The 26,016-nt window shown below is 42.7% G+C and overlaps 1 protein-coding gene across 9 annotated transcripts in view; it reads right to left on the bottom strand.

The window, feature by feature from the left end:
• foxp1b (forkhead box P1b) overlaps positions 1 to 26,016 on the bottom strand; it is a 145,262-nt gene that overhangs the window by 57,470 nt on the left and 61,776 nt on the right. For all 9 annotated transcript variants that reach the window (XM_051414121.1, XM_051414124.1, XM_051414122.1 and 6 more), the window contains one exon: positions 19,748 to 19,917. In XM_051414121.1, coding sequence (XP_051270081.1) covers positions 19,748 to 19,906 — 159 coding nt within the window. In that variant the 5' untranslated portion in view covers positions 19,907 to 19,917. The remainder of the gene's footprint in view (positions 1 to 19,747; positions 19,918 to 26,016) is intronic.

The raw sequence follows: 26,016 nt of genomic DNA, 5'->3' as shown, positions 1-26,016 counted from the left end.
ACAGAGGGGTCAACCCCCCTCCGCCGCCCCCACCCAACCAACCCGGCGAGGTCAGCTCAGCTATGCGGGTCTGACAGCTTCCGTTTGCTGTGTGCTCGGCGTTTGTTTGGATTCCCCAGCCTTGCTTAGGCAGCAGCTTAACAACAGATGGCTAAAGAAGGCCTCTATTCAGAGTTGTCCGGATCAGAAAATCACACCAAGGAAAGTACACAGGCTGCAGACAAAACACACATCACAAGCACACACATGCAAATTACATAGATTGACAGAGTTGCACATGCTGCAGACGGGAGAACAGCAAATAAGGTTTTGCTTGCTGCAAACAGCTATTTCATGTGCCCACAAAAATGCATGCAAAACACACAAGCGACGGGACACACGCAACAACACGTTACACAAGTGAGCACGTGCGCGGCATTGTCTGATTATACTAAGCAACTTCCTGGGATGATTCAATAACTGAACAGATCTGAGTGAAAGCATTTCCGTCCCCCGCCATTATTAAACGAATACTGTGTTTATTACAGCTTTAGTGCGGTGTAAACTCATAAACACCCTCCCAGAGTACAAGAGGAGCTGTCAACTAAATATTGTTTCTCTCATGAGTCGCTCTTCCACCTCAATTACGCCTTTCAACTTCATAGGCTCAGTATGATAAAGTGGCAGTAAAAATCATTCACATTAATACACCATTGTGCATCTGCTGCTAAAGGTAATTAAAGAAGTAAATGACTCATAAGAATAGACATATTAGCCGCAAAATGAAAGGCAACTGGGCTGCCTCATGAAAATATGTACCATTAAGATACTGCATTTTCATATTGGGGTAATCAGCTCCACTAGCCTGATGCTGATTTAATCCACTCCAGTGGAAAGTCTATCAGCGCACAGCCGCGTGTCACTCTCTCTCTTATGTCTACCCGCCAAGAGCCAGGCATTCTGCTTCAGCACCGCGTGTGAATGGCTCCACTAAAGTAGGGAGGTCACAAGCAGGCAAATCAGTCGGAGGAGCATTCAGTGCTTAGGTGTCATTTAGAGGCAGATGGAGAGAAAGAGAAAAAAAGAAGTATGAGAGTGAGAGGAGGATAAAATGAGCTAAAAAGAGCAAAAGCACAAATGATCTGGGAACAATGCAACGGGCAGATCTCAGCAGCCCCTCTCTCCCTGACCTTAGCTTTTTTTTTTGTTCTGAGCGTATGATGCCTAAGGATGCCCACCACTGAATACAGCAATAAAATCCGTCAAGTTGATAAAGTGGGAGGAAGAGAGCAGAGGCATGCCAACTGTGCTGGGTACTTAGATGGACTGTTAGAATACACGAGCTCCTCCCGATTGCATCCTCGTTGGAAGTGTTGCATCACTTTGTAGCGGGGAGTGTTGTGCTTGGGAAAATGGGCGCTTCCAAAAGCTCAGCGTGAGACCTAGAATACTGTGAGCAGATTTTATCATGCGTGAATGATATTGTTTAGAATGGGAAGATCTGTCTGCCTTGGTCTCATAGACAGAGGACTCAACATTATTGATACACTCGAGACATCTGGGATACGACCAGTAAAACCCATAATCTTTCCAATTTAGTTGTGGTGAATATAGATGAACGTAGTCCACACAGCTATAGAATAGAGCTTGAGGATGGGGAAGAGTGATCAGACAGTCATGGAGCGTCACAGTGCTCGGGGCCCGAACTGATGGCCTGTGTTGTCAGCTGACCACTCTTCGGCCTTCTGCGCCACAGGGCGTGTTGATTAACTCAGTGTGGATGCAAAAGTAACTCGTCTAGATGAATAATCCCACAGTAAAACAGACAACAAAGCGTGACACTGCCCAAAGCGAATTTTGACTGTTCCCTCGAAGATGGATTAGAGATGACATCTGCCCAAAGAGCAGACAAGTATCTTCACAAAGTGTCCTGTTGATTTCATTAAGACACTAAAACTAAAATCTCCCTTCTTCGAGTAAACAAGCTTTTGTTTTTTTGCATTTAACAACCGAACCGTAGCTTGTATGGTGAGGCTGTCTGTGGTTTTCGACTGTACATCTTTTCCCTCTCTGCCTTGAACTGTCCTGACCTGAGACCTAACACATCATGAGCTGCTGAGGGAGAATTCCCAGAGTGTGTGTGCGTGCGTGTATGTGTGTGTGTGTGTGTGTGTGTGTGTGTGTGTGTGTGGAGTGAGAGTTCCTCCGAAAGAGAGGATTTTCTATAAATCACAGGCCAGTCCAATTGGCTATGGATTGAGTTGCAGCGGGGAGAGACAGCTCCCTGGGAATAGCAGTGTCTCTGTTGAAGTCATTCCAAGATGGGTAATATGATCCTATGCCGCCAGGAATAAAGGAAGGGGAGAGAAAAGGAGGGGGGGAAAAAAAATCTGATTGCTCAGGCCATAAAGAGGAGTAATCTCCAGCAGGGTCAGACACATCACCCGTCACACTGGACCGTAATGTATTATAGTCTCACAGGCAGATGATGTGACACATGGTGGGGCCTCACTTTTTTGGTGTTTCAAGAACTGATTTTGATATGATATTCTTTTCTTTTATTGACATAGTAGGAGGGTGGGGAAGGTGTATGGGAAAACAAAGGATTGCCATTTCTGAATGAAAGGAATTCAGTAACATAGACTTAACTTGCCAATGTAAGGTGTGCAGAGAGGCCTCTTCCAATGATCCTATGCTTATTTAGAGCTATAAAAAAACTTTACCTCTGTTATTGTGTAATTCACTGTGGAAGTATGTGATGAAAGATTGAAAAAGGGACTTTCTGACCACCAGGAGGATTTTTGACGTATGCAAATGCGATCGAGAAGACACAAGTGTCAACGGTCTAAAGACATCACACAACAAAGCCACCTGACAGAGGTTCCGTTGGTGACAAGTGAAACTTAAATAAAAGCAACGATGGCCACTTAAGAGTAACTCAGCCATAAACTGTACGTAGTTAAAAAAATTACTTTAACGACCTCAACGGAAAAAACCCCAAAATGTAACCAAGAATTCATGCTATATTAACGGTCAGCACAAAGCAAACAACAAAACACCTGAGAAATAACACCTGCACATGCAAATTGAACAACAGGTATGTATTTTGCAGTGAGGGTGCTGTGCATGGGGCTAAGAGTAGCAGGTAGTTAAGCTAACAATACCGTTTAATGTTACATAACCCCCGAAAGACGCAGCCAATCATTTAACTTGGAAAAGCTCACCCGTTTCTGAAAAATGCCAACAACGGAACTGCTGCAATCTGCAATAAATCAGCTGATTAATGAACCTGACAATCATACATCAATGGCGAAGCCGAGTGGAGAGCAGTATTCCATCCCAATCTGTGCCAAAACAATTGGCAGCTGTTCATAAATGGCCAACTGAACCAGGAAATAAATGTAATAAAGTTTAAGGAAGAGCAGGGAATTGCTGAACATTTGGTGCCATTTCTAGGAAAACCCACTTAATGACAAATTCATGGTTTTGAGTTTCCTCTAGCTTTAAGGCATCAACTGATCTCCAGTTTTTTAAGCACAGTTTATCTACACCTGAAGATAAAAACCTAGGCCATGAGAAGCACTTACAGTCGTCTGAGACTTGAGATTCGATTGGTCAACCACAGTCAAAGTTCACATTTCTGACTTACAAATCCTCTTTCATTTGAGCCTTTTTTTCTGGAGTGTTTATGGACTAACAAGTCATGAAAAAAGTCCTTTGAGCGTAAGCACTTCTCCACAGCACCTCAAGCTTAATTAACATGCGGAGTGCAGTGTGGTGACAGAATTGGCCGCCCTCAATCTGCCTGAGCCACCTTCAGCTTTAGGCGCTGAGACCTGCAGGCTGCAGGCTTCAATAAACGTCGCAGGAGAAGATGATCACAACTCAAATTAAGTTATGCACTAAGCTTGAAGGGCTAACATAAACATGTGATGGAAATATTAACAATATGTAACGACAAACTGAGGGAATAGACAGGGTAAAAAAACCCCAAAAAAAACAGGTCTTGATGTAACTGGGAAACCATTTAAAATCATGCAATTGGGTGAATAATTTGCCCAGATGTTGAATTTTCATTGATGACTGAACATTGCATATATTCAGTAAATCACCCCCACCCCCCTGTTTTTCAGAGAGAGATACTTAGTGGCGGTTGGTGCGAATAAGAGGTAAAAGTAAAATGCAGGTGGCAGAAGTAGCCCAAACAACAAGCACTGCAGGAACCAAGGGCATGTGGGCTATAGAGCTGCTGGGGTGGTGGGCGGGGGGATGACAGACTGCTGTTCAACTCCATTAGCTGCTATGTGAGAGGGGTGCATCTAGCAGCACACGACCTGTGAAGAATCTTAGATCTCACTCTATCTTGGAATGGGGATTGCTGCATTAATTCTAGGAAACTGTAATCTCTCAAGCAAATCAAATTACTCTCATTAAGCGCAAGAAGAAAACTGCCTCTGTAATAAGTATGTATAAAAAGTATTTATTACCAATAATCACCTCTTTAATATGAGCTAGCTTACAACGGCTTTTTATTTTTGCTGATTAAGTTTAAAAATGGGGAAACAAGGAAGGGCACATGCTCACGGACGCATACACATGGCACTCACACACACGCGTTCAAACACATACGCAAACACACACACACTAATACACACCTCATGGAGTTTATGAGAGCGGTTGATACAGTGATTAAAGGGGAGGGTAGAGGGATACAGTGCTTGAGGGCCTTGGAGAGGACGTGCCTCACCTAGTCATAAAAACACACCTCTGTCTTTAAGCCAGCACCAGAATCGCTCTCAGTGGGTTCACTTGGAGGTGAATCGCTAAAGAATTTACATGCAAAGTAGCACATGTCATCACCCCAGACAGTGTGCTTGCAAACGTAGCATTGCACTGTAACTTGGCGTACACCCACTGACCGCCACATATTTGCAACGGTTTGCGCGGTTGATGGCCCGACCCAGGGCAGGCGCTCTCTGAACAATGCTATTTTGGAATTACACACAGCTGCTGCTGCAGAGCTTTTTTTTCCCTCCACTTTTTTCATTTGCATAATTTGTGTATCTACAAGCCTAACTATTCCACCAAACAGCCAACAGTATGTTAATGTTATGCATGTATGGTTTTTAAACAGTAAATAAAGCTAAATAACATTGTGGGCATAATAGCTCTGGTGGGAGGTAAAGTCTTTGCTCTTCTTCCAGGATATGACATCATTCCACAAAGCACAAGCTGCCAACTATAATTGCCCTGCTGGTAAATGGAAGAGACACAGATTTCCTCCAACCCTGTTTCTAGTATTTGATTCTTTGTTCACATAACCAATTAATTACATCTAAAATAAAAAAGTTAACAAAAACACATCAAAACGGGTGAAAAAAAAAAACGATTTGCCTCTACAAAATCAATTAGGACTGAGGGTCAGTGGGTCATTCATTTACTGGTTCAGCATAATTACCTGTTTTTCTTCCCCTCATTTACTTCTTTATTCATCTGGGACACCGATGTCCCCGCAAACCAAAAAGAACACACTTTTTTTTTTTTTTTGATTATTCAAATTAAACACCGATTCCTGAGAGAAAACGTCTGTCAAACTACAATGCGGCAAAGCTAATATGCTCCAAAAACAAACTCCCCTGCAGCCAAATGAGGGGATTCTATTAGATGTCAGCCTACATACTGTAAATTCCAATTTGACTCGCGCAATCAGGTAATAAATAAATAAATAAATAAAATACTGAATCAAATTAGAAAATCACAATTTGATCTTGTGGAATATGAACTATGATGAAAAATATGCTCAAGCGCTTGCATCTATGCCTCCATCTGATGTGAGCGTTTGGCAAGAGGACAAGTTACAGCAGCACTGTTGCCCTGTGGCTACAAATCACTGCTGGTGCTTCTTTGACTGTCTATCAAAGAGGCCGCATCCACTCCTGTCTGTCCCGTCTGCCATGATTCATAGTGGGTGAAGGCAAGACAGACAGGAGGAGGAGCATGGCGGACTATAGATGCTCTTTCCTTCTTTTGAAGAAAAAGCTATAAAGACTTCTATAAACTGCGTCGTTCCTGTATAAAAGGTGTTGGTCTTTTAATAGACAGGAATTTGTCATGTTTAACACATAAAAGCAGACACAGTTAGTCGGCCTGCAGAATATCACATTAACACTTTGTAAACATCTACCCATAAAGATAATTATTTTGATTGCGCAACTCTTGTGAGGCTTTCCTTCCCCTCCTCAACATCTGGTTAAAATATGGGGCAAGTGCTGGCTTCCTGGCTCCCGCTCAGGTGGTTAAAATAGCCTGCACACACATACACACATATAGAGTGGTGGGTAACTTTCATTTTTTCCCCCCTCTAGTTTACTATTTATTTTGTCACTTGGTGGCGAGTCAGCGGAAAGGCAGGAGCTGTGGCTACCCACAACGCACCTGCCAGGAAGTGATCCTTTTCTCTCCAGCCAGAGAGGCTGCTGGGATATGTCAGGACATGCAGCTGTAGCGTGAGTGTTTAGCTTGATGCTCCTACGGGCAGGGCATGCGGAGGTACAGAGGCACACGCGGCATTTATAGAGCAAGCAAAGACTTGGAATCACCTGCTGACATGATGCAAAGCACATGTGCCTCCAGGCAAAATGCTTGATGTAGGGAAGAATCATCACTCGAAAAATGAACCGTGTCAGAAATCTTTGCATTTCCTTGTGTTCTTGGTTGTGTAGTGGGCCAGACATATGAGAGGAGGCCTCAAGAGTAGAGCAGAGCAGAGGAGACTGTGATAATTGACCAAGATGCTGCTTCCACTGAGTCCCCTGTCCCCTCACCTCCAAATCCCACTGGCCCCGTTTTCAATTTAACACAGGACTTGACCAGATTTCACTCATTGCGGGGCTAAGGCACATCTTTGACACTTTTACATCAGAAGCACAGCTTTCTACTGATTAAAAACCTTCCCTCTGCCTCTCTCTTTCTCCCGCTGTATGGCGAGAGGTAATGTGAGAGGGGTGTCCATTTCCTGTCCCCCGCCTCCTCCCCTTTCCCTCCAAATCAACCACAAATAACTCACAGCCTCCTGCGCCTATCTTGATTTCACTCTAGAAGATAAGGACACCATTTATTGTTTTCATTGAGCTTGAGTGCTAAGACAGAGAGCACGAAATTACTCTCAGATCGAGATAAATACACCACAAATCGCTAACTCAATCCGTCCTCCATGCCGGTGATGTTTTGAGGAGAGGGCAATATCAAAAGATCGAGCTGTGAAACCGGAGTCTGGTGGTGCGATACCGGCTAGAGATCTCATCAAATTGAGAAGAAAAGCTAACTGTAACTTGAGTCAGAATTCCCTTCGGAGAAGCAGAGAGCTGGTACAATATGTCTGTGTATTAAATATGGAATGTGCTTTTATGTGAATCCTCCATAGCTGTGATAGAAATGGAATTATAAGAGAATGGACTAAATATGTATCTCACTTTAGACGTTTATGACACAAAGGAGAGCTGAAGATGAATTCACAAGATGCATCGGTGTGTGCGGAGAGCAGCGCTGCCCCTGGTAGCGACGGTGTGGTGGTGAGGGGCTGAGGAGTATTTACTGATGTGGTTATCTTGTCCTGTGACAGGGAGGACCACTCAATCAGCCAGCGATGGCCGGGCTCAGGCAAGCATTACACGCACATCCCCGTACTTCTGGGGAGGAGGCGTCAGCCAAGCCAAATCTGATCAACAAATGCAGTTCCCCTGTGCTCACAGCTATCTGAGATGAAGATGATATTATGTGGAAGTGAGCAAAGTGACGGAGACAGCATGGGCAGAAAGGGGGAAAGACAGACAGAGGGGGAAAAGGAGACAGAGTGAGACCTGAAAGTGGAACCTCCTCTAAGGCTCGGCTTCTTAAAGGCAAAGTGTCTCTCTGCTGGAGAGCTAAGGAGATAACATGCTGCTGGTGTATTTTAATAAGAACCATGTGCCTCGCAACACCACTCCCTTTACCAGATCAAAGAGCCGAGCATTTGTATGCCGGAGACAGTCTCACATTAATTATCAAAAACTTGAATTAAAAAATAAAAACTTGTCTGTCCAGTAGAGTTACATACCAATTAAAAACACAATCCTGGCAGAGTACGACTGACATTCCTAATGATTCCTTTTAAAAATTACTGACATGTATATGTTATTAAAAGGTTAGAGGAATTTGCATTTAGCGATGAGGAAAAATAAATATAGTGTTGAGTGTGCAGATAAGAGCTCAGTAATTAGGAGTAGGCATTGCGGTGGTGGAAAACATTTGAAGAATAAACCTGGACTAGTTTGCTTCTTTCCCTGTTGCCCTACAGATATTTTACATTATTCAATCCAAAATACCATCTTTCTGATTCTAACTTTTCTTTTGCATGTTAATGTTTAATAAGAGCCCTTGGCTATCTATGGGCACAATTATTAGATATCCGCAGAGAGAAATTGAAAAATTAATCATACTCTCAATTTTGTACTTCTCTGATCCATTGGAAATGGCTCTAAGAGGTGCGGCTTCTCCCCTGTCACCAGCTCCATCTAAACACAGTCAATCTGCTGCCAGAGATGGGTTGCTTGTGCAACAGAAACAATTGCATCAATACAGTAATTAACTGATTATTTATATGTTGGCACTCGTCCTGATACACCAAAACACTGATAGGTCTGTTGCAGGTGGTGATGATTACAGAGATGTTTCTGTCTGGCCTGACACAGAACAGAGAGTATGTGTCCAAATATTATACCAAGTAGCATTGTGGGGATTCGTCTGACAGGACATTGTGTCAATAGGGGCAGACAGCAGGGAAATATCTGTCCATTGGCCTTAAGCAAATACTGTTAGACAACACATTAACACGCTAACACACTGCCTGGATAACATATAGTGCCATTATAGGATGCATATTCACCGGCAACAGTTGCAAATACAAAATTGTGCAGTTTCACATCCATAGAACTCAATTACCCACGCGTGGGCCCTGTAGGTTTTCAATAATCCTTGTTTTGGCCCTCGCCATTGCTCTATGCAATCTATGCTTATATAATGTACCGAGTATAAAATATGCTAATGTGCAGACAAAACAGCATTAAGTTATAGTTGACAGAGGGATTTATTCCACACACTATCAAGTTCCTAAGTGGCAATTTTAGCTTTTGAAAGGCACGTATATAATAAAGTATTCTGCGGCATAATGGTAACTAAAATGTCAGAACTGCTTAAATACTGTCTCGTACTTTCACTGAAAAGTCAAATTGTTGCTGAAGTTGTAACCTTCATATATGTGACGATTTATCATTGCAAAAAGCAACTCAATTAGATTAAATTAACCCGGGCTTGTAGAATTGTAATTCCAGTTTCAGTAGATAAAAGTAAACTAAATTTGAGTTTCATCTGTGTTGTTTCAGAGCACAGGCAGGTCATCTGAAGCACTGAATGAAAGTACTTTACTTGCCGTAAGTAGTGTGCAGACTCAACACTTTGATTACTGAGTACTGATTAGTAGAAAGTGTGTAAGTTGCACCAAAGACAAGGCATTCTGCTTTTTGACAGTGGACAGTAGCAGTAAAATCACCTAAACTGGCTGCTGAATTGTTGCCAGAAGTGAACTGTTTAACTGACACAGACACATGTGCTGCTGTGGGTTCCAATTTAAATTGATGTTTAGTTTTGTTTTTCAATGTATCACAGTTATATTACATTATATTATTATATTGAAAGTAGCAGTGGCATCTCAGATACATTATTTGTATTATGTGTTCCAGAGAACAAGACCAGTGATGGATCTTATGTGTTCTCTGTCTGCCTCCCAGTACACTCCTGTTGGACTTACTCAATTTCCTCTACCATGCTTCAAACCCGACCCCCCAACACACCCCATCCCACCCACAGGCACACACACACAAAGACATGCACACAGAGCCCCCCGGACAGAATGCCCTCCTCCCTAAACAACTCTTTCTTTAACATCTGCCCAGGAGCAGCACGGCTGCCTTTTGTCCACTCACTGTCTCCTAAGGCATGTCATCCAGCTCTAATCAAGCAGAAAATGGTCATAAATATTTCTTTCTGCTAGATTTCACATTCACATTTCACGCAGGGACATGATATTTTCCCCCTACCTCCAGGGAGTACCTAATGCAAAAAACAGTTACTTATATTCAAGGCTCATGTTCCTTCAGTCAAATGCAGAACATATTCCCCATTTGCAGGGAAAAAACAAGAAAAAAAGGGGGAGAGAAGAAGAGAAAAGAGGAGGGGGAAGACATAAAGGACCGTCTTATTTTCTGTGCCATTTACTGGCTAGCACTTTCACAGCCATCCCATTACATCATGTCAAAGATTGTAAACAAGCAAATAACAACAGCGCATCAGAGACCCCAGTGAGGGAGAGGCACACATTGTCCTGCTCTGGAGGTCTCTGCTGCCAACTGAGAAGGAAAAAAACATTTGTTTTTACTGTCCATTTAAATAATATATATCTTTTTTGCACGGAGAAAAAGGTTGCATGAGGATTTATATGAACCATTGTCTCCGGCCTGGCTAAGTATTTATGGCACATGCCATTCACAGGATGCGGAGGTGCCATCACTGTTATTTATGACAAGACATCCCATCATGGCATATCATTCTCTAAATGGTATACAGCTATTCACCAGTGAATACCGACCTGTGCCATTTTTCTTTCAAATAGAGGCCATGTCACTGCCGAACGTGCAGGGGGGTTGTTATTAATCACTGATACATACTTTGATGGGTGAATACATGTCAAACAATCAAATTTACTCTAAGAGACCCATACATGGCGTGGCTGTCCATGCATATTTACTTCAATGAAGGCTCATTTGATCATCAGCATCGGCAATTTATCATATTCCACCCTGTGAGCCAAAAACAGAGCTGTCAATTTTTTTCTTTATCACAGAAAAAGTGCACTAGTGCTGTAACGATAACTGACACTTCATTACTACTACCACAGTTACATAAGATTTTACTCCATATCAAATAATGATGTTATTAGGATGTTATTGTTGGCCTCAGTCCTTTGCCCATGTGGCCTGGTCAAAATTTTACTTTGCTGTAGAGCTACATATGCTATAGTTTTTCAATGGGTGAGGCTGTTCAGTGCAGTTCTAAAGAGCTATGGGAAGCTAAACAAGGGAAAAAAACACATCTATATGGCTCATTTCATGCTCCATACAGCTGGATAATCTGACTAAAATGTTATAACATCTTAATATTTTAAGGTTTGAAATGGTAGCTATTGCCATGCAGGGAATTCTATAATTTGTAGGATACTAAAAGAAAATAACTAAAGAATAAAAACACTATCCATAATGGGCTGCAGGATTCATTGTACATGTTCATATAATCTGATAATTTGTATAGTGCATATATATGTGTATACAGGCATAAACATATTTAAACATGGTAACCAATATTATCCACACCATCAACTTCTATCACTGTATCACTGTTTTTGTGATGGAATTATGCTGATGTATTGATTTCATGGCATTAATATAAACAACTGTTAAAATCTAGTGTTAAACTTTCAGTCCTCTTGGAGCTGAGGCACAGTGGGCACAGTTGTTTCCGGATGCTCTGGGGAGCAATATTTGCAGTCTGCGTGCTAACAAACGGCAGCAGGTGGCAAACAGGCATTTTGCTACCTAGCTCCCCTTAGAACCCCAGCACTTCCCCCTCTGTCATCCAGCCTGGCCGGAGCTTGCAGGCTGACGCAGAGAATCAACACTGATGTCTATTACCCACATTGTGTCAAGAGATTATGAATAAGATATAAAAGCCAGGCTCACTACAGGATTTTCACATTAGCCTGGCCGTGTAGGTGATGCCCTCTCTGCATACATGTATACAAGCAAGCGCGCACACACACACACACACACACACACACACACACACACACACACACACACACATATCAACACTCTGCATGCACATATAGAGTCTCCGTAGTCTCTCTACCTTTGTAGCTGTCCACATGTGCACCCAAAAGACGCCTTAATCTGCAACTAGGATTAGGGCTTATTGAAACAAATAAGTGTTTTAAGAGGAGACAGTCCCAGTTTCAATTTCAATAGCTCATTTAACCCTTATCTGCCCAAATCCTTGGGGTCCATTCTATGTTAATTGGATCTACATTGCACTAGCATTGGGGGGTGTTAACAAGCACAGCCTATGAATATTAATTACCCTGAAGTTTTCTGCACAGGAAAGACTTCTCTGATACATATTAATTCTATGAAGTTTTTAAAGTAGTGCTCTCATTAAAAATGAATAGGCCTTGCGCTTGAATGTTTTCCCAAGAGGAATTGTGCATCCTTAAGTCTATCCCTAATAAATTGGGTCAGATGTGCTATCCTTAAAGAATAGCTTCTCCTTAAAATGGCATTATTATTCAACTAAAATGTAAACATTCCATTCGGGTGAAGAAAGGGTTTTGTTGAAACAGTGTTTTGACAATGGCTATTAAAGCCAGTCATGTCTGAGCGTGTACTTTACCAACCACAGTCTCCTGAGGCCCTGTTAAAACGGTTACTTATTTACAACACTAAACACACAAGTTGTTCAGCTAAACAGCGCAAAATTACTCTGTGTGCCTGTGTGTGTGCCTGTGTGTGTGTGTGGGGGGGGGAATGATGATTTGTGTGTGCATCTTGATGTGGAGCATTCAGAGGCAGTTGTTGGCACTACTTTAAATAAAACATTGAGGATGCATTAGTCCTCTGGCTAGCCGAGGCCTCTCTCTAAGCCATTTAATACTGAACTGACGCAGACGTGTTTCCCTGTCTGCCTCCAGCCAGCTGCTTCAGACACCTGCTCAAAGTTTAGAGTTGCCCACTTCAGCACAAACACGCAGACCATGGCCATCAAAGACCATCCGGGCGCCACACAATGAGAGCCACTTCACTCTTCCTAATGATACCAGCATACACTAGCATCATTTACATGGGAGGCATTTGTATGTGCGCAAGTCCTTGAGAGGTTTCCTCATCCACGCAGTTCTCCACAGGGACACACAGTATATCAAGCCTTAAACACGGGGCATGCAGAATCAGTTTTTCTCTGACTACGTTTACACACACAAGAAACCAGATTAATATGAGAAATCAGTTTAGAGGGAATCAGATCATGCGTTTACAAGCTCTGCAACCATCTGATTATTCTCAAAACCCAGTTCGTACTGGTCAGTAATCAGATTTGTTGGTAGTTTTTTCCTCACTGTGTGCTTATGTTTGAACTTCAGTCCATCTCTGTCGTGCAAATATGCACACTAAAACCCGATTAACAGAAATATACTTGTATCAGCCAGATCTCTTTCTTACTAAATCTGAAAAGGCATCATTCATCTTTCTCCATTGTGGCCTTCTGTTCACACTAAGCTGCTGATTTTTTTACACCAAAATACAGAGCTTCTCACAAACACTCTTCAGAGTGGATGGATCTAAAACACTGACTGCTTTGTGTTTAGGGTGGACAGGGAAAATTGAATGTTTTCTGTAACAACGATATGCCTCAGACAGAGTCAAGTACTGTGTAACAGTAAGAATAAAAAATAGCAGATCCCATGATATAGTTCATAAAATAGTGATTTGACAACCAGGCTTTGTCTGACCGCTTCTTACTATTATTTTGTTGTTTGCAACCAAAAATGAAGAGAGGAAGAGATTTAAGACTTTCCTTATTGTTTTGGTATTCAAAGCAGCTACAAGGAGCTTTCATTTTGTGTTGATTCTGGCAGGCCCAATGGACAAAAGCAGTAGTGTTTCCACTGCCTTGTTTTGTCCTATTTGAAGGGGAATCCAACCTTATGTCAGGCATTAAGAATAACTACACAGAAATAGTAAATCTTCTCACTGATGGTCTTGTTTGTCTGTGTAGGTCTTATAGAGGCATCAGTATAGTAGTGGTATTCATAACCAGTTAAAAACTCCTTGTAGTAGGTCTAAGTGAGGATGGACATGAAAACACAAATGTGGAGTTGAGTTTTTATTTCACATTGACTTCTTTTTTAGAGTTATTGCCATGATGTGGCCATAGGGTTGCCTTTTTATGTTCATTGTGACACAGACAATGGTACAGCGGTTCAATGTTAAATCTGCGGAGTATTCTTTTAACAGAAATCAACTACTGACACTGTCTTCATCAGACATGTTTTTAGTAATTAAAGGAGAACGTTAATTCCTAATAGCACTCCTTTAATACTACGTAGTGACTACTATAATATGACTATATGCATTTTAACACACCGTTTCTTCTCTTTTGTGCTGGAATGAGATGAAAACTAGAGATATGTGTGTGTGTGTGTGTGTGTGTGTGTGTGTGTGTGTGTGTGTGTGTGTGTGTGTGTGTGTGTGTGTGTGTTCCAGTGTGCGTCCATTCTGATTACCACAACGTCAAACAACCCCTGTAATCCCCCTCCTGCTGCCCACATAAGCAGGGTGTGTAAACAGGATGTCGACCCGAGCAACAGTCAACTATTTTAAACTATGGCTTCAGCACACATGCAACAACCTGTGCTTCATCTCCTCCCAGTTGGAGAGCGGCGGGCTGGAGGTAGACTCAACAAAATGGATGAGCTCATACGCTGGCTGTCTTGGAAGGCATCCATAAGACAAAGGAGAGGTGCTGGGTGGTTTACCTCCCAAAACCTCGCTAACAAAACCTGAGTGACAAAAGGATTTGAAAAGTTGCACCTAGACTAAACAGATTTTACTTCCGATAAAACAAATGCGTGCAACTGTGTTTAAAAAAGCAATATGATTCAAGGGAGAGAAGCTTAAGCCCGAGTAAAAACAGTCCTGATATTTTCACTGACACAGGCTGTGTGTTTTTTTTTCCTATAATAATTATTTCCCCCTTTTTTTCGACATAGCAGCGCATCACTGTTCAATTTTCACCTCCATCTGTGTGATTATTAATCAGATCACACATCAATTGCCAGAACCAGCAAAGAAATTCAGCCTGTAATAAAACTGTCATGTGCTGTGGTATAAAGACAGATGTTGCCAGTTGTGTGATAACATAATTAAACTGTTCTGTGAGGGATTCCATAAAATTATTCAAATTGGAGGAGCACTATCATTTTACCAATAAAGCAATTTAGGGCAATATGCAGTGTCATAACACTGATGTTATCCTCTCTGCCAGATTTTCCAATAAGTTGGAGCCTCTGCTTGGCCTCCTGTGACAATATGAACAGTATACATGAAGATACCTGAGAGCTCCTAGAGATGGAGGAGTATGCACAACAACGCTGCATGGGCTCACATTCTTTTAGTGCGAAAAACTGTACGTGTGCATGAGTTAGATGACACATAGCTCAGGAAGCAAGCTCACATTTAGTAGGATAATGCACTACAGCTATTGGTCAAAAAGCACCCAGGGGCAAAGGAGCCTTTATCACACATGTCAAATATTCGGAAACTGCGCTGCACAGATATATAATTCTGCAGTAGAGCAAATACAGAGATATAGAGATAAAGCTGCGTTGTTCTTTTGAAACACCATATTTCAATTCAGGCATAGCTCTCTCTTCCTCTTGGCCTCAGCTCTGCGGCAGAGTACATGCGATTAGCAGAGATCTGAGGCAGCGGATGCTCTCTGACCTCCTCTCTGACCTGACGCTGTTAGCTCCCTCAGTCTGACCATTAGCCTGTAATGTGGACCGGACACCAGAAACCAGCAGGACCTGCACTGGCAGACCTGGCCTCTGAGCCAGGTATTTCTGTCTGAGCATGTATGTGTTTATATGTGTACTGTATATACTCTGTGTCTCAGGGTGTGTACCTGTCTGAGTGCTGTGATAGCGAGGCTTATCATCTAGCACCCGAAGCTCAGGCAGAACGGGGCTTGGCAACGGTGGCTGAGACTTGCATTTCCACCTTCTCAAGCTTCCACAAGGGACCATATAAGCCTTGCATTATGCAAACAGGAAACCTGTGCCCGCTCAGCTCTTTCTGCGGCCACTGTTATGCGTGTCATTCTCTCCTCTCTGCACACGCAAACATGACGGACACCTCAACCACGCAGGAAGGGAGAAAGAAGAAAAATAATTGGCTGGGTTTATCTGGCGATATGTAACAAAGCTTTAAAGGAACTTGTTTTACAAAGCAGGCTGGATGGATGTGTATGCAATAAAAGAAAAGCAATTATTCATCCCTGTTTTATTTCTTTTTCTTTTGAGATATTGTTGGGGTATATTTGTACAGTATCGCTGAGAGGAAGAGACAGGCTGATATTTTAGAAATCGCTCTAACTTGGTTAAACTTCTAAAAGACAGGATATTAATATTTAATGCTCTACAGTTGTATCAGTTGAACCAAATTTCAAGTGAAGGAATCACTTGCACGGTTAAACATACAAGATGTTATAAATGCCTTTGCTAAAATTGACCATATATCACAGAAAACATGTGTAGGGAGCTGAATGTCCTGAAGACAGCAGCTCCAAAGCTAATACAAAGTCCCTAACATCATTACTGTCACTGCGTGTATATTAGACTGCAGCTACCACAGCACAACTTCCTGTTGCAAAATCATTTAAATCACAAAAGAGGTTATTGCAAAACACTCCTCTTTCATACTATTGTTTTTGTTGTTTCTTTCACTCAGTATCACTCAGTATCTTCACTTCCTCATGAGGCTAACGTTAAAACCACAACTTCTGCAACACAAACAAAAAGTATAACACAACAAAAACATTCATGTTCTGGGGCAACACACGTAGTGAAACAAATATGATATTCATGAGCTTAGTAAAAGAGACACTCATATATTATATTGACTGCAAACAGGTGTGCACAGCCTGAAAAAGCTACGAGATACACGACAAACATGTATAAGTGCATTCAATCTCTAACCAATACAACACCACACATATCACTTTGAGTTCCTCAAAAAGTACGAAATTTCCACTGCGTCGTAGAGGAAAAAAAGAGACAGACAGCACCTCCTTTTCATCCTTACTTCTTAACAAACAGTGTTTGACTTACTAATAGAGATGCTTAAATCAAGCTTATGGTCCACTTCCCCCAAATCTGACTAGTCCACAAGATGAATTCCCCTGTCAGAATCAAGATGATCAAACAGATTACAATTATTTCATCCCCCATCTTTATTAATGAGGACTGTCTTTCATAGTTATGTTCCCTAATAAGAATAAATGATATGCCACTGCCAGGTTTGTTGTTCCTGCTCACTCAGGGGACTCTCAGACATTTGCACTTTGAGTCAGAGAAGATTTTAGATTGATTTTTGCATCACCTAAAGGGGTAATAGCATCTTGGATGTTGTGGAGAACAAAGGATGCGGAAAAAAAAGAAAGAAAAAACCCTCAGTGTGTCAGTTAGAGGCATATTAGCGCACGCCGCAAATAAAACTTAAAAGAAAGACTGTGAAATGCCACAAAAGTAAAAAGTTATCAAGTAATTGAGCGAAGATCGTAATGCCCTGGGGACAATTAACATGGTTCATGGTGCATGAGTGAAAATCCTGGGTTAGTCTAATGGGAGAATAAAAAGACTGCCTGCCTGCCTTCCCAGTAACACTACCCTGGTAAGTAGCCTATCAAAGCCCAGTGTCAGGCGCTGAGAGTGAGACATCTCGTCCTTCGTCCCCATCCATGCGCCATTTATCACACACAACAATTAATACGCCTCCCTCTGTTTCAACACCAACCGCAGGCCACAGGAATTAACCACTGGATTTGTTCAAAAGGCATAAAGCGAAAAGCGCCTGCTATTTACCACGTAGAAAGCAGAGGGCAGAAAATGCAACTGTAATACATTGAACAGAGAGGGAGGGAGGGAGCTGCTCGTTTTTCCTCCCTTTAAATGCCAGGGCAGATCCTGGAGAGTAATAGTTCTTTCTGGATGACTAGAAAACAGGGAGCATGCTTGGACGGCTGGCTCTATTCTAGCGGGGAGGCTTTATTTCCATCCCTTCTTGGTGTCAAGTGCACATCCATGACACTTTTCTCTCCCTCTCTCCCCCTCTCTCTCCCCGGCGTCAATTCATCAAAGTTGTAACCCTGTTGTCTTTGCAGAGCGAATCAGAATGTGCCCCTGGCAAAGAATGAAGGAAAAGTCAACAGGAATTAAGTTTCAGTGCAACTGTTTACTCAACTGTGGCCTGCAGTTATTGAAATTTTATCCATGGTTTTGTGTGACTACTGCAGTAATGAATTCAGTATGGCTGTGATTTTCTCACTGACGACATGCTCATTTTGAGCTGGAAAAAAAGACAGGCGGGAGGTGGGGTCTGGGACTGGGGTCTGGAGCCGGGGTAGTGGGGATGAAGAGCAGATCTGGTAAATCCTAAAAACGCTGAGACTGAGGAGCAGGACACACACTGACACACCTTCTCTGCTTACTGATCAGCTTACAATTCTTCACTGGTATTTATTCCCATACTGTCCCACTTAATACCCTGAAAAATGCAATTAACAGAGGCATCCTGTTGCAAAGCACACACCATGACAATGACTTTAAAAATATTCGGCCTGTATTGTATATTTGCTCCTCTACCAATTGTCCATACATCTCTCTACTCTACAATTAAATAAAGCTTGGGTTAAAGGGGGAAATAATTAAAATGTATGACTAATCACAATGTAAAGGCAATCTTATGAGGTCATATTACTATTCAAGTGATATATAAGTAGGGCTGCGCAATACACTTGAAATTAATGATTTTTCTTACCACGATAAAATGTATGTGTACAACTGGTTATCACTGTACTGACCTCAATATTACGTCAAGTGAGATGTCAAGCAATGACTTTTCAGAATGCTAAGCTATTTACAAGAAATGTTTCATACTTTGTGTTGTCAGAATGAGCAATGAGTGTATTTGCTGGTTATCATCACTTCTGACAACAAAACTTTGTATCACTGCGTTACAATCTCATATCATCATAACGTTATTCTGCTGAAAGATGATAAATGATAATACTGAATTATTGTTCAGCCCTATATATGTAACAGCGCTATGTCTCCCACGTTCCACGCTGCAGTGTTGTTGCCCTCCCTGTGCAAACACTGATGGATGTGCTGTGACAACAGACAGCGGCGCGGAGCCTGTGCATCATCGCCAAACAGCTCCTGACAACAACCCTGGCCGTCCTGTCGGATAGACCGAGATAGCAGAAGACACACTGATCTTTTCAATGTTGTTTCCTTAAACGCGCTGTCGTGTGCCACACATAACGCTGACACCAACAGAAAGAGCTTGTCTGTTTGCCTCAAGTCTGAGATGGTGAAAATGTTTCAGGCCCCATCAACGACAACGCTGGGCACGCGTCTCCGCACCTCATTGGTTGACGCGGCGGTGTGCGGCATTAGTTGTGAGTGTGAGGTGTGTTTACAATGAGCCAGGGGAAAATGCTGTCATCCCATTGGACGTCATGGTTTCTTAACTGTCTACAAAATCCTGTGGCACCTACATACTTAAAATATGTCAGAACAGCGTGATAAATATTTGACCAAAATGCAGATGCTGCATGCTACGATAAACACACTCACAACCAAACACAATCACACCGAGAGAGCACTTCCCCTTCTTTAAATATTCAAAACGGGCCTCAATATACATAAATAATAATAATAATGTGTTTATGTACTAGATGTACTTTGAGGTGGAATGAAATATTAAGTGGCACTTTAAGAGAGGGGTCGGGCCTGCTGTTGACATGGCTTCATAAAGTGAAGGCAGGTGTGAAAGGAGGACTGGTGTACCTGGTGCTGCTGGAGATGCAGGAGGTCAGCTGCAGTCACCTCCACTGACGGCGTGGCACTCTTGGGTCGGCCCTCCCTGGACGCGCCCTCCACGCTCGCTCCTCCATTTTGATTGGCTGGTCCGTTGCTTGTCGCCTCCGTCCCAGATTCTTGCATCATGACTTAAAGACCTGAAAGGGAGAAAACAGGGACAGAGACGGAGAGAAACAGCTGTTAAAACACACAGCAATGAGGTCGCATTTTAACTCTGGGCCAAACTATAAACATCTGTCATATCCTTCCCACACAATTTCACTTTTATTGCAGGTTTCCCTGTTGGTTTGTGCTTCCCCATGTCTTGTTTGTTTGCTTGCAGCATATGCAATGAGGCAAACGCACACACACACGCTCCCACAGGCTGCTTCTCCGCAGAATAATGAACTGCTCCTTTGTTTTGTCTTTTCCGGTGCAGATCCTATGACAAGTCCATACTGGGCTGAGAAAACGGAGAGGGACTCAGGTTTTGTTTGTGTTCCCCATTATGGGGCATATGCAGGGGTGAGGTGGAGGGGTTGGGGTCCAGCACGCATCGAAGAGGAACCCAACCTGAGTTGAGTGAGAGGAGAGGAGCCCAAGAAAACACTGGACCTCCAAAACAAAACACTTTCTATGGAAATGGATATATTTACTTGCATGGCTCCCAGAAGAACCACGGCAGAATGGCTTTTTAATGGGAAACAGGGCGACTGTGTGAGGCCTGCCAAAGGATCTCCATGAGAAACATCCAATCTGAGGCCGAGTGAAAACAGTCAAATCCTTCAGGGGTACTCAATTAACACCAAGATGCAGGTCTGAATATAATTAAACCCCTTTGAGTTGTTGTAAAAAATGTTGTCTTTCATAACTAGATCTAACTCTTAAGGATAACACACAAACACTGGCAGTGATTGCATGATTTCTTGCTTTATGTTAAGATATGACAGCAGTAATCAGTCTTAAATGTGAATACACAGCTATTTGCTTACATTTTACATCCTCTGGTCTGCTTTTGGATACACAAAAGCCAGACAGACATGCCACCCCCCTACCCCCACTCCATCCCCTCCCCTCTTGTCTCTCTGGGGATGAGTGCCAGTGACACTGGTGCATATCTGTGCCTGTATTCCTCAAATCAGTGGAATGATTTACAGCTATTGTGCGTTGGTCACAGGCCTCAGTGGCGCAACGCGTCTAGCCTCCCAATTCCAGGGCGGTTAATGAAGCTGACCAAGTCAGGCAGAAGCGAATTAACTTGGCTGATTAATTATTTATATGAAGCAGAATAAATGCCTTTAAAACACTGGCCCTCATCATGAAAGAAGGTGAAAATGGAACTAAATGCAGATTTATGGTGTTGCATTTAAGGCGTGTAATAGGAGGGCCAATGCAGATTAATATGTGCTCAACTACACAGGCACAGTGTCTCCAGAGATCCAGATCTAAACAAGATGCAGACACACACCCAGACACCACGGGGACACACACTCAGGCTGACAGATAGGAAATTGAGGTTGACAACTTGTCACATAAGAATATTTACAGAGCATAGGTGAGATAATAATCTAGACATGGGATTATTAAAAAATAAACAGCACTGTAAGCAGCACTGCTCTTTCAAATCATGGTTCTCAGGGGTAGTCTCCGAGCTCTGTGTAATCAGTAGCGGTTGTGGGCTACGGTGAGTTAAAACAGTACCAGAGCAAAAAATCAAACCCCAAAAGTTCACTATGGTTTACATCTCCTCTCCTGTAGAAGCCCTCCTTGCAAGAAGCATATCCGAGTGAGTCATCTGACACTGTGGCCTGTGCCGGTTCAGTTGTGTGTCACAACGCCCCCACACTCAGGGGCCTGTCTGAGCAGCTTGGACCCGGCCTACAGGCCCCGTTCTCTGGGCTGGGGCTAGAGCCGGCCCCCCTCCTCTCCCTCCAGACAGATGTTGACCCGGCTCACCCCTCCAGTCTGGCACGGCCTCCCTCCATAATGGGATTTTCTAAACAAGGAGTGAGCAAGAGGAATACTGTGGGATGGGATGCAGCCAGCCACAACTCCATCTACAGGCCCTTGCTCGCACCAACTCCCCTTCTGAGACACCAATTAGAAACACACATTCTCGGGCGAAATTAAATGCCATTTGAAATAAACCATGGGCTGACGTTATTCGCCCCCACTTATTTTTCAAATAAAAGACATTTTTCCACATGCAGAAAAAAAGAAGGGCCTTGCTTTCTTTTTTTCCAAAGCTACATAAAAGGGGGGAAAGTAATGGCTATTATACATGCACTGTCATTCCATGCAAAATTTTCATAATTATAACGGAAAGGCGTAAATTTCCAAATGCATGGCATCTCCAAAAGTAATCAAGAGAATGAGCCGCGGGGCTATTTTAATGTATGCAAAACTAGTGACCCACAATAAAGGAGAGAAAGGCTACAATGAATGCAAAGTAATGCGCGCATGCTTGGAAGCGGCACTGATGAGGGGATGGCTAAAATTAACACCCAATTAATTTTCGAATTGACAAACAAATGAAACCCATAAATCTACTTTCTCATTAATTTTACCACAGAATAATTCAAAGCTGCAATATCATGAGCGAAAAAATTGGGGGGAAAAAGAAAATGGAAAATGGGCATTATCCATCATAAATATCAAGCAGATAGGAAAGAGCCTTATTAGAGAGTTGTGCAGATAACAATGTTAATCTGTGAAGCACTGAGGCGGGGACACCGTCATCAGCTGGGGTCTGGGCAACTCGGCCACGTGACTTGGCCCCGTGTTTGTTTATCTATCTATTTATTTTCACTTTGCTCTGGGGATAGCCTTGTCTGTGATGACTCAAAAAAGCTCCAAGATTTTCCACCCGTTCCATTTATACAACACGTACAGATTCAGCCGTAATTATGGGTCAAGAGTCCTGCTAAAAGGGGTGTAGTCAGTGGGGTTAAAAACATATGTATCCGTGCTCCAGACACAAATATTTCAGCATAAAACAACACACAAAAGCAGACATGAGGAAAAGAAAATCTTTCTTGCTATTAATGGAGCATGTCAGCATTTTTTCTGAACTGGAAAAAAAAGTTTCAAAAAGAATCCAAATAATGGAAATTCCCGGAGATCAAAACAAGGCAACAGCAGTTTGTATAAAAAGAACTGGCTGTACTGTTGATTATTAGATGCCTGTCTGTTCTTTTTTTTTTTTTTGTGGGGGGGGCTGCTTGCAAAATAAAACAAGTGTTTGGAACAAACACTGGATAATAAAAAAGGTCAGAGTTTCTGTTTGTTTATAGTTTGTTTTGTTTTCCCTGCCTCCAATATGGAGAGTACAGTACAAACAAGAGTCACATGTGTCTCCCACCTGACCAGACAGGTTGAAGGTTAAGAACAGCCGGTGGGCCAGAGCTCATCAGCCCTGCCTCTCCTCTGCTCCCTCCACCCTCTCACTGGAAATCTAATGCCTGTCCCCCTGTCATGCTTGCCTGGAATTCAACAGCTCAAACAAGTCAGCAGTCGATTCAAGGTAGGGTCGGCCCGCGCAGCTGTGCTTTGACCCTTCTTCGTGTTGTGTTTTTCTTTAATGCTCATGACAGTAAAGCCTCAGCGGCCACCTGCTTCGATTCGCAGAGTTCTCACACAGCCCTTGTTTACACAAGCACACAACAAAAGCACAACATTTCTTGGGCGGGAGATAAAGACACACCAAGGAGGAGACAATAGGGAGAAGTTCAATTTAGAGCTGTTTAGGTTCAGCTTGGTTGCTAGACTAGACAACACATCAGCGTCTACCAAAGGTGCAACAACAGAATGCGTCTCAAGGTTTGCCTCGTGTTCTGTAATGTATTTTGGCTCCTGATTCCAGGGGGAAGTCAGAAGACAAACACAAGCTGAATGTTGAATAATCCATTATCACAGCCCTTATCGCTGATAACAAACTACTCTGAGAATATGTCTCCTGGAAACATCCACCGGGCAACAGACATAAAAATTGGGCTAAAAAACTATAACCTTTCCACACTTGAGTCCCATAACCTTGCAAGGCAGGTGGACTCGCAAGATCACAAAATTGCGAGATCACACAACGTTCAGTCATGCCAGGCTTTAATCTATGCATTTGTGGTCAAACTATGTGGTTCCACACCATTCAGCGAACAACTACTCATAGAGTAGGTGGATAGAGGTTAACCTAGATGCTGCTAGCATCAGCTATATCAGAGAGTATTTCTTCTTTGAAAGAAGAGCAAAGAACTGCACTAAAGGCTTTTCTCGATGGAAAAGATGTTTTCGCTCTTCTTGCTTTGGTAAGAGTCTGACTAAGTTCGCCTGTGATATACGGTGATAGACAGATGGTTCATCCAGCGCTGTGGAGTATTTTTTGAAAGTGTGTGCCCTTTTCAAAACAGTTTCCAACAATGACTTCCAATGTGGTTCAGTGTAACAAACCATCTGGCGCTGTCGGATGCACACACTTGCACATATCTGCAAAAAAGGGGCCTTCTGCAAACCAAAACCACATAGATCAAAAAGCATTCTATCTGGACTCACTTGCCGTTCTGGCCGCTCTCTGCTGCTGAGAGGAACTAACGGCAGGGATGACATTCTGCCAAAGGAGACTTCACAGTCAGACCAAACAACCATGTAATCTTGTCAGCCACTTCAACCAAGTCATAGATAAGAAAAGCATATCTCCAGACTACTGTGACAATATAGTACGAACACACACCCCTCCCTCCTGCAACCAATAACTCCATCGCAAAAACCCCACATGAGACACAGAAGCATTTTCCAAGTTCTTCGCAGACCTTGTACGGGGCATAAGCAGACCACTCATGCTGGCAAACAAAGCAGCTGTTTGTTTAATAAGTGATTGCTGCCATGGCTACAGTAAACAGGGGGAGCGGGGGTTTGTGTTTATGAACAAACACATCTCCTTGCAGGAGCCATTTAATATTAACCAGGTGGAATGATCAGCCGATTTCCTAGGTGACACTCGGGGCAGGCATAGTGTAAATAGGTTCTGGGAAGGGAGAAGAGGGGGCCAGGCTTTGGGGAATCAAGGTCGATGCAAATGCAGCTTTCGGCTAGAATAAACAGCAAGGCACAAGTCAAGATAAACAAAAAGTCATTCTTCTGACATTTGAAGACGCATTAAGCTGGTGTGTTGCAGCTGCTGGCGAGCCACGGTGAATGAGAACAAGATGGGCGACGGTGGGGTGGGCAGCAGCCAGCGAGGTGGTCTCCTATGGAAACACATCATTGTCAAGCAGAGCAACCAAGTGTTTCTTCCAGACCCAACAAACAGTGGCTCTTCACAACAGCGCAGCGAGGAAACTTGTAAAAACATGTTAAACATTTACCTCGTTCAATTATTCAGTAACTGGGTTTGTGGAAATAACAAAAGGATGTCTGAGGGCTCCTAGAGCTGGCACATCAGGGTATGGAGTGAAAAAAAACAACAAAAAAAGGAATTAGGTGGAATTGAACGGGCAAAGATGTTATCTAGAATAAATCAAAGTGTATGGCTTTGATTATCTGAATTATGTGTGACTTTGACAGATCACAAGTTACTCCATCTGCTAGATCAAACACTTCATTGTCCAAAAATAAGTAGTGATTACAAAAGACAAGGTAGGTAATGTAGTGTAGGGACTTTCCAAGCTGCACGTCACCTTGACCATGAATTTTTCATGTATACAACAACTTGCCATCTGCTGAGCTGAAGCCATCCAATGAGGCTTCCCTACCCAGAATACATATTTTCTGTCTCCACTTCCCCCACTGATTTCATTTAGTCCCCAAAAAACAAGGCATAAAATATGAACATGGGTGCCAAACACATATTTATAATACGTTGGGACGAACTGTGATAGGATTCTCAAGCATGAAATCTAGATTCAAACCTATTACTACACCACGAGCAGAGGAAAGGGGCTCGACACCCAAGCAGTGGTGTGCATGATGATTCATATGAATATCAACCTATTATCATGCTACAAGCTCAGATAAATTAACAATAAGAAGGGTACTAGAAGGCAGACTCCAGTGGAGAAGCTGAGTAGATCCATAATTTCAGAAAATACACAAACCAGTTTGTCTCCTTTGCATGGAGCCACCCGAGAAACACCTCTGCGTAAAGGCCTGCTGCGCACAGACAATGACGGAATGTGCCAAAGTAAGGCAGGCCATGGTATTTTTAGTGCAACTAGGGCCGATAGAGACTAAGTAAATAGAGAAGTCTAATGAGTTTAAATCTGGTT

Source organism: Dicentrarchus labrax, unplaced genomic scaffold (assembly GCF_905237075.1).
Source record: "Dicentrarchus labrax unplaced genomic scaffold, dlabrax2021, whole genome shotgun sequence".
In the NCBI taxonomy this organism is placed as follows: Eukaryota; Metazoa; Chordata; class Actinopteri; family Moronidae; genus Dicentrarchus; species Dicentrarchus labrax.
The sequence above is the reverse complement of the archived record's forward strand: the minus strand, read 5'-3'. Positions and strand labels throughout refer to the sequence as shown.